The sequence below is a fragment of the Ammodytes marinus genome (assembly GCF_949987685.1).
Source record: "Ammodytes marinus genome assembly, chromosome: 16".
Lineage (NCBI taxonomy): Eukaryota > Metazoa > Chordata > Actinopteri > Uranoscopiformes > Ammodytidae > Ammodytes > Ammodytes marinus.
This window is the reverse complement of record NC_137220.1, coordinates 24,463,410-24,473,621: the sequence shown is the minus strand read 5'-3', so window position 1 is coordinate 24,473,621 and position 10,212 is coordinate 24,463,410. Positions and strand designations below refer to the sequence as shown.

Genomic DNA, 10,212 nt, shown 5'->3' with positions numbered 1-10,212 from the left:
TGTGATATGTTGGGTCAACCCACGCATCTTGTTGCTGCTGTTTCCCTATAAATACACAAACCTCCACTTAAATGGGGCACTCCACCCATTTTAAACATCAACATCAGTTTACTCATCATGGGCAGAGCTAACCACAGCTTGTGAAAACAGCTGTGTAAAGTCTTCTATAGGCTTTGCCAAGTCTTAAGGTGTTTTTTTTGTGTCATTTGCACACATTTGAAACAAATAAGATAAATTACTGGAGTGTGAAATAATTTTTCAAGGAGACGACCAATGTTTTAACAGAATTCCTGCTTTAGTAACTGAGAACATGGAGTTTGAAAGACACAGTACGTTAACTGTAACTGTATAACTGTCCAGCTGCATTATGGGAAAAGTAGGATTCAGGTTTTTGCCCGAGATTTACCCAAAATATTAGAGAAAAAGATTTCTCGGATTCTGCTGATCTGATTTGGACCATTGTTTCATGTTTTTTGCGTTTCCCCGAACTTATTGGAAGTGGCATACTAAATCATTGTACTGCCCCTTTAATTATCCCACATACTCATTTATGTTACCCAGGTTTTATTATACTTTTGAATGTATTTTTATACTGGTGTATTTAAGGGATGGTGGTGGTGCACACTAAATAACATAAATAACATTGCGTGGAGTTGCTGTGGTGCCATTGTGGAGCTAGCTGTGCCCACTGGTCACTGATTTAACGAAGGTGATATGATTAGTGGGATAATCCTGACTTTATCTGTTCAACACAGTGACTGAAACCCTGCGACTGTAACTGGCCGGTCAGTGTTACTAAAACCTACAGAGGTTGTGACCTTTTTGAAGTAGCGTCGCCTGTTAGAAGCAGGGTTGATATGGAAGGTCATCTAAATGTGACCTTGTCAGTTCACCTTTAAACAACCAAGTAGATTTACAGGTTCTGTATCTGGAAGACAGGACACACACACAGAGGTCTTATCTGACCACTCAAAAGACTATATCACATGGTTTCTCAATGGCTCTAAACAGGATTTAACCCTAGAAAGGGTCAGGTTGAGGTCAGTGGGACAAAGGCAGCTTCAGGATTTACCTACGTCCTCTCTCACCCACTCAGCGTGTCCGAATGCTGAGAGTGACATACTGTTTTAAATGCCTGTCGCAACGATAGAGGTGAACAAAGTACATTATTTCTGTTATAGGATTTCTGAGAAGAATTGTCACCAAGCACAGAAGAGACCAAGGTGGAATTCCAGGAAATCCACCGCGTATCAGACGAGGCGATACCTTCATTTACCAACAGGAAGTATTGATTGTCCGTCCTACATGGTGTAGAGTATATTTTTTTCAGTTTTGAGGTTGGGTGATTGTTAGCCATTCTAGCACTGTGACTTTGGGGGCGTCAATGTTGGTGTTTCGGTTGGTGCACCTATTTGGTCCAGACTGAAGTATCTCAGCGACCTTCAGATGGATTGCCATGAACAGAACATTCACAAAGCCCACTGACTTTGTTGATCCTCTGACTCTTCCTCTCACGCTGCACGCCACCACGAGGTCGACATTTGTAGTTTTGAGTTAACAAATATAACACAAATATCAGGGAAAAAATACACAACAGCTGAGTTATATAAAAGCCCTCTTTCAGCCACTTCATCTCAGTCCAGGCCCTAATCTCTCGAGGTCCCGTGTTACCCCCACCCTATTGCACAATTACCCATCGAAGTGGGAACTGCTTTGTCTGGTATAGGGCAGAGTTGGGTTTGTCACTGCCAGTGCCACCCAATATGACTGCAGAGCCCCTGTGTCTTACTGTCTGAGTCCTGAAGAGAGGGGGAAAAAAAAGATTGGGGACATGGATTTTGAGAAGGGAGATAACTGGACAAGATCCTAGGCGGCATGCCTTCACAGATAGCATAGCGCTCCTTACACCCAGCACACCAGACTTTCGATTCAGTCGATCTGCCTGTGACGCTCAGACATGCTGCTAACCCCATGTTTGGAATCAGACACCACACAGACGGATAATCCCTCCCAAAGTCTGCCATTTGATGTTGCCCTCCCACCCCCAGACTCACAAGACACGACACACATGAGCACACATGTGTTATAAATACGTAGGAGCTTCCCCCACCTCCCCCCCCCCACACACACATGCACGCACGCACACACATACACATACACACACACACACACACACACACACACACACACACACACACACACACACACACACACACACACACACACACACACACACACACACACACACACACACACACACAGAGGGTAGGGAGGATTTGGGATCACAGCATGCAACTATTTTGGGGGTTTGGGGAAAGTAGAGGATTATTGATTTAGTAGGACACTGGCCAGATGTACCCTCATGCCTGACACATTGTGGTACATTTTGACCATATCAACACTCTGCAGTAATCTTGTCCGCTTATACTAACATTTGATTTGAAAGCTTTGGCATTGAGTGCTTTCACTTTCCCCCATTTGTAATGGCCTCGCTATTGTTCCTCTCCGATGCCTTATCATTCACGTTCAATATACCGTAGGTCTATCACTCCATCTGTTCAATGACTGAAGTATTTCCTGACTGACCTTCTTCACCTCTTTATCCCTTCCTCTCTCTCTCTCTTTGCTTTCGCAGCCTGTCAAACATCTCTCACTTTGACCCGTTTTCCCCTCTGATGCTCCCCCCCCCCCCATGCATTCTCATCCATTCCTAATCTCCCCCATTTGCTCAGATTTAAGGTTCGACTCAGGGAATAATATCAGACCGATGCAATAGCTTTTTGATATTGAGGTGATCCATTTAACTGGACTCAGCAGCACAGAGCAGATGAAGATTGAGTTTAGCTGCTACCTTGCTCAGTGTGTGTGTGTGTGTGTGTATCTCTGTGTAAGCTTGAACATATGAATGGAGCTGGCTGGACCATGATGAGTGCAGGACCCTGTTCAGGAAGGAAGGAGCTCCCCTCAAATTAATCTCCACTGGAAGGCCCAGTAAAGGAGCCCAGCCATTTTTGGGAGCAAAGGAGCCATCTCCTAGGTGAGCACCATGGCAACAGCCAACGTGGGCCCCAGCTTTCAGGGCTGTCCTTTTCAAGCGCCCGATCAAAAGTGGCAAGCCAGGTTTTGTTTTGTTTTGTGGCGTCTCTTGCTCTCGCTCTTGCCCATTCTTCTGCCTCCCCCTTTTCTCTCCCTGTGTGACACGGTGCTGGCCTGGTGCTCCAGGGAGGCTGTGAGAAGACTGCAGAGGGCCAGTGTGTCTGTGGGAAAATGTTGCCAGACAACACAGGGGTATGTGACAGTGAGGGCAAGCTAAAAAACGTCCGGGGACAAAAAGAAAATATGCGACTAGTAGACTGTCAGAGCTACGTTCTTGTGATTTCATACTATGGTTACATCAAATTTAGGAGAAATGCAGATGTGTTGCTTTCTTCCTTTGTGCTTAAAAAAACTAGCATACTAGATATATGGTGGATTGCCATGTTTTTTAATGTGTGGGAGATGATCATGTTCCCCAGTGGATGAAGTCCGATGACAGGGAGGGAATCACAGTTTTTTGAAGCTTCTAAGTTAAATTTGTTTTACTAGTTGACTTATTTAATTTTGTATTTGCATGCAGATTCATTTAGTTGTATTGATAAAGTGGTACAATTCATAGAGGAGCCGTTATTTTTGGACTGATTTGTTGTTGCTTATTTATTACTACATATTATTTTCATGTTATTGTATTTAATGAACAGCTTGAAAACACAGTGGTGAACCCAAAAAGATCACACCCTCAAATGTCAAACTTTGAAATTAAAAAAGCAATTTGGGCCCCTGAAGCATCTAGATATATCTTGTATTTCCAAATGTTCAGACACTGAAAGTCTGGAAAACATTTTTTTTCTCTCAACACCTTCTAGAAAACCTAACTGTACACTAAAATAATGACCTCAGCAGTGGTATTAGGGTTAATTACATTTATAGAACAGTCAATGGTACAAGGTGCATGTCAGACAGTACAGTAGTTGCTAAAATAACATCACTTCAAAGCTTATTATAAAGTATATCCACATCACAAAACACATGCTGAATAATTCACTGCATCTCTTGCTGCCTCTGACCCTATGGTTTGGTAGATACATACAGGAAGTGTTGCTTTAAATATGATAACAGAGAGCCCCCTTGTGGAGGCATGAGGGAGTCCACAGAGACAGAAGATGAGAATCCACCCAGAATAAAACTACAGGGATGCTAAAATAGTGTTTCCCACTAGGAGATAACCAAACCACTAAGAGACAAAGAGTATGAAGAGATAGAAGTATCCAAATCAAAATTGTCATCTGGTTCCCTGTTTATAGTACTTATTTACCCTTTTTAATACTATATTTTCCATAACCAATCATCTCCATGTTCTCCCTTACTACCACACTTAACGAGAACCAATGAGCTTTTGCAGCCACCCGAGGTGACGCGACACTTTCTGGAAGATGTAGCCCTTGCTGCAGTCGGCCCCCTCCGGCCGGCTGAGCACCCCAGTGAGGTAGAAGACCTCCCTGTGCAAGGTGAGCAGCGGGCTGCCAGAGCTCATGGTGCAGTCGGCACTGGGCCGAGGAGCGGTGCAGCCCATCTTATTGGTGATCAGATTGGGGTGAGCCTCCAGACACTGAGTCAGGGGCTTGTATTCCAGCTGGTTGAGAGTGAGTGCGCCCTGGAGAGGAGACGCCTCATCGCCGCCTACTTTCCAGCCGGTGACTGTGGCCTCCCCCGTCATCAGCATGTTGTCCGCAAAGTCTCTTTCTGGCAGACAAGCGGGAATCACCTCTTTCTTAAACACGATGCGGTCGCCGAGCTCGATTACAGCCAGGTCGTTTTCAGGGCTTCCTGCCACGTAGCGCGGGTGGACGTGAACTAGTTTTACATACAACGTCTGTCCACTGTTGTCGTCAGCATTGCGCTTGCCTGAGGAGGGGCAGGTGAAACAGGACATTCAGGATGATGGTGGTGTGTCAAGTTCATGCACACATACTGACACATAGAGCTGCAATGAGTAGGTAATTAGTTGATTGAACATTTGCTAGCGGGGGCTTCGCAAGTGTAAAGATCTGAAGCTTATATGTGACTGTTTATATTTTGGATTTTTGATAGGACAAAACAAGACATTTGGAGACGCCAACTTGGGCTCTAAGAAAATATTAAGAATGTCAATTCTTCTGATATAATACAGATAAAATAATATAAATGGAACATTGTTATATGCAGCTTGGAGCATGTAATGTCGTCACTGATGCCTAGTGTGTTTCATAACCATTTTCCACTCAAAAATTGTGTAATTTAATGGGGAAAGTCCAAAATATTATATATGGCTCTGAAACAGAAGAGGTAGACAAAAGTGTATACTTCCTCTGTTTATTTTTTGCCATACCTTTTATCCAAATGTGTCCAATATTCCCTTTTGTTTCTTGAATTGAGTAGAACTAAACAAATGAACTAAATTAAGTGACATGAGCACAACAACCTCAACCTGCATTTGGAATTAAATAAAAAAGCCCTTGTATAAATTTCCTCAAACCCTATAATGGTTTAATAATAATTGTCTATATTGAAAAATACAATGCCTTTTGGGAAAATGTAGAAATGTGTATTACACTGTCCTTGGTTCATTTTTCTGAAGACAGTAACCTAAATGTTGCATTAGTAAATGTAATGTTGGTCTAACAGTAGCAGTATTACATGAGTGTGTTTTATTTCTACTCACCGACGGACACCTGGAAGAGGCTGTACTTGTTGGCACACTGAGCTGAAGTCAAGACCAGGTTCTCCTTCAGGATGACTCCGCTACAGAAGGCTGGAGACTCTGAACTCTTCAATAGTGCCTGAAACAACAACACCACACACCTCAGCAGCATCACTATCCGTGGGATTTACAATAAGAACATGTATTTTATTGAAACCTGCAGTGTAACAAAGTGTGTGTGTGTGTGTGTGTGTGTGTGTGTGTGTGTGTGTGTGTGTGTGTGTGTGTGTGTGTTTCTCCTCACCTGCCAGGGACACTCTGTAGAACCACAGCTGAGTCCTTCAAAGTTGCTGCCCGCGTTGGTGGCCAGTCTGTCTTTCCACCGACTCAGACTGTTCACCTTACCACAGGCAAAAGTGACTGACAGGAGAATGGGAGATGGTTAGGATTCACTTCTCTCAGAAGAATATTTCTTTACCTCTCAACAGACATCACATTTGGTCGTCCCTTTTTGTATTTAAAACAACAGAAGTTGGCAAGTTTGGATCATCTGTGTGGAAAAGTTTCCATCTACGTAGATGGAGCTCTAATGGTATTCTGTTTAATTAATTTAAAAAAAAGTATATGCTGCCACAATGAATCCAGAAATATATATTTCTCCCTTTCGGTTTCAGATTATTCAAATCGTTTTCAAAAGAGAACACATGGCATGAGGTGTATGCTGTAGCAGGGAAAAGGCATGTTATACTGGACACAGACATACCTGCAGGCTCACACTTATTCCTGTCTGTGCGGTGGAGCTTCCATCCCCGGGCGCAGGAGCACTCGTAGGACGTGTAGCCCGGTTTGCAGAACTGGTAGCAGCCCTTGTCCTTTTCCAGGGTGCACAAAGTCTGGTCTGCATGGTGGAAAACAGAAGAAGGGGGGGTTGAGGCACTCGCTCACCTAACGATAAGTGATTTAACAACGGTGATGCCGGCATCTCCCTCTCACCTGTCTCACAGTGGACCCCGCTGAAACCTGACTTGCAGACGCAGTCGTAGCCTCCCACACTGTCTGAACACATGGCTCCATTCTTGCAGGGCTGCTCCGCACACTGGTCACCGTCTAGACACAGACAGCAAGTCTATGAGAGGATGTAATGTGCTACTAACAACCTCGCTATGATGGAAAGTCCTTTAAACCACAGCACTTACCAATGTAGACAGCCCAGAAGATGTCCTGCAAGAGAAAAAACATGCATGATAAGTGTGTTAAAGATACACTATCTTTCAGGGGAGGGGGATTTGTTTACATTTGCAGAGCATGCATTTAGACCACAATATATATTTTCTCTACATGTCATTCTTAGTATTGAATCATTCTGCCGTGATAAATCAAAACAAAATTATTTTGAGGCACCTGCTGGAACCAAACGTAAGACTTTTTTTGTAAACAAAACGGTGGGCCCTGCTGCTGTAAACAACAAACAGTGAAACAGTATATTTTAAGGTAGCTTTCTAACTTCAAACAGTGCTCCAGGGATCCAGTGTTCCTGGGAGGAAAGTTTGTTAATTAGATAATCAGAATATACCTTTAGAAAATGTTCACATATCTGACACACCCAAAGTTACATAAAGCAGCATAATAGCTTTCTCTGGCATTTAACAAGTGCCTTCATGAAAATCAGAAAAAAAACAGAAATGGACAAAGCAAAGGAAATGGAACAGAGAAGGTTTGAGGTAAGAAATAAAGAAGCCCAGGGAGTTAACAAGTAAAAATCCTGGAGAATCACCGTGCGGTAAGAGTCCTGGAAGAACCTCCTGGCCTCCTCGTAGCTGCAGACTTTCTCCATGCAGGCCTGCTCCAGACTGGAGGCCTGCCCCGGGTTGTTCCTCTTCTGACGGGAGATCACTGAGCTGGCCTGCTGCTTGTCCAAGAACACTGGAGGAAAAGGTTACTGTCTCAGCTGGATCCACAACAACTGACTGACCTAGTATAGAGACTTCAGTTTGAAATTGTTTTCCCTGCACAGATTCAGCTGCTCGGCAATAAATAGGATTCAACCTGCCCAGATCTTATGTGATTAGCAAATTATAGTAAAATTAAGTTATCTTTATTAGTCAATTAACACAAGGCACACTCAAAGTGTTTTAGTTTCTGAAACAGTAGCATTGAGCTACTGTATATAGTTCATTGATTAGGATTAAGATTTATCTGCTTGTTTCTATTTTTTTTTGCTACAGTTTGTGTTTTCCAGCTGAAGCAATTTTTTGTATTAATACGTTAGTTTGCAACTATCTAACTAGATACTTATAACTTGACAGTATGGATCTATCAGTGCATTTCTCTTTTTCATGCATATGTGTGTATTGTATGCTTTTCGGTTTTATTTCATTGTAAAACTGAAAATCTTTTGGCTCTGGACTGCTGGGAAAACATAAACATGTGTGACCCGGCCTTGAAATGCAGCATAAATAAACCAAACTGCAAAATATGCTCAAATCTCATCCACTGAGGCTAAAGCTCCGATGTATTTATTTTTTAAACACAGTATTCACAGCCGAGGAGAGACTCTGACATGTCACACTCAGCATGCTGCCATCTTGACCTCCTTTTTGCCCCCATACACACTCACCGGTCTGGGGGGTGTGAATGGCTGCCATGGCCCCCGCCAGCAGACACAGCAGGGCAGCAGATGTGGAAGAGAAGCCCATGTTGACACTGAAGCCAGATCTGGGTCTCCAAGTTGTTGGTGCTGTGAGGATCTTTAAGTGTACTCCTACAAGCAAGACAAGCAGGTTAGAGACAAGACACACAGGATACTGATGAAAAAAGGGCGATGAGATGAGAGATGGAATTGAGGCAGTATTGTTCAGTGTCTTACACAAAGAAACAAAAAAAAAAACTTACATAAAATTACATATTAAATATGTGAAATAACACATGAAGATGCTAGTTGCCATAGAGGAGTGATTCTTAAAGTGCAATTAAAGGAGAAGTAAGTGATATGGTCCTTTTAGCTAACTTCCTGTCAGTGACTGCATTTAGCAATCCCCTCCCTCGTCCCTACGTCACCACCACATGAACACACAGCCGTCTACGTCGGATAGTGCCACGATGGAGAGCATCAAGTCATCGTTCACAGGCACAGAGACCCCGCCTCTTTATAGCGCTCTGTCTCCTGATTGGATAAAACGAGCGGGATACTGGACATTTTAACTGGCAATTACTGATATACTGAATGACTGGGAGACCTGTGTTATGAACTGTGCATACTGTTTAAGTGATTGCTGCATGAATATATAAAGATTTAACCATTATATCAACACAAAAATATCACTTCCTTCTCCTTTAATATCTGGCACCACCTAGTTCAGATGTTTTAGTCAATACCACACCGTGCTACTCCAGAGGATTTTTGTTAAAGAAAGGTCATCAACACGTAAGAGATCCTTCTTTGCGTGTCTTAAACATCACAGCCATGGACCATTTCTAAAATGTATTACTCTATATTAAACGGGGAATCAAATAGGCTATGACAGATAGCGATCAGGTTTGTTTTCATATTGTAAATAAGGCGCCTTTGCTTGTATTAAATGCCTGGATTTGTGAAACATGGTAACGAAATTCCATAATACAGATCAGTTTATGGTTTAGCATGAGATATTATGCGAGTATATCATGGCGTAGTATATTAACATAGAATTATTAGAAGTAATGTCTCTTATTTAAAAAACAAACAAACATCCCAGTCCAAAGGAAATAGGCCTATGCTATGAAAATTACTTAAGACCTTACTGTTATTATTGGTCTGTTAAACTATTCATGAGGACCCAGTAAATGACCTCACACCATCATCAGTGATTCTGCAGTTTTTGTGCAGCAGGTCGTTGTTTCATTGCTGCCATATTGTTTTTTGCCTTCTAGCTAATTAACACTGAAAAGAAAACAACCTAAATCCCTCTCAAATAATCTAATGTACGTTTTGCAGCATTAACAGTCAGCTGGGTGGAGTACAATGTGTTCAAACGACAGACTCTTTGCTCCCTGTCTGTCATAGCTTTCACCAGCCCGATAGCATTAGCTCAGCTGATGTTACAACGCATGAAGCCGGAGAGAAAGCCGTGACGCATCTCCTGTGCTGCAATAATAATATCTAGGATACTGAGTTTCTACAAGCTGCTACAATGGCACACGTCCAGCTTTAAAAATATACCATATAGGCTAGGCCTATTCATATTCAAATCTGTCACTGAATTTAGGGCGGGTCATTTCAGCAGACCAACATGGCTCTGAGTAACGGAGACAACAACAATAACAGCAGCTCTGTGGCAGAGGGATGCTAGGTGGTACCTACCGCTCCGGACTGAATCAAGGTACCGGCCCGGTCTGGTTCCTTTACACCGCTGGTCCTATAACACAACGCAGCTCCCTGGACTTATCTGGGCCTGGCTGGCTATCGGTCTACACAATCAGATGATGATGACCACATCCACTCAGCCTCTCACTGTTTA

General features: G+C 42.9%; 1 protein-coding gene across 2 annotated transcripts; it reads right to left on the bottom strand.

Moving 5' to 3' along the window:
• Nucleotides 1–3,919: 3,919 nt before the first annotated feature.
• Nucleotides 3,920–10,212, bottom strand: proza (protein Z, vitamin K-dependent plasma glycoprotein a). Of its 2 annotated transcripts, none has more exons than XM_080043530.1 (9): nt 10,052–10,212; nt 8,334–8,474; nt 7,491–7,639; nt 6,913–6,937; nt 6,710–6,823; nt 6,480–6,614; nt 6,021–6,136; nt 5,738–5,855; nt 3,920–4,941 (listed from the first exon to the last, which is right to left on the bottom strand). In XM_080043530.1, the coding sequence occupies exons 2-9, from the start codon at nt 8,410–8,412 to the stop codon at nt 4,412–4,414; spliced, it is 1,266 nt and encodes a 421-aa protein (XP_079899656.1). In that variant the 5' UTR covers nt 8,413–8,474; nt 10,052–10,212; the 3' UTR covers nt 3,920–4,411. The 2 variants fall into 2 exon arrangements, with proteins under 2 accessions (XP_079899656.1, XP_079899655.1); XM_080043529.1 differs by having other exon boundaries at nt 8,334–8,477; nt 10,056–10,212.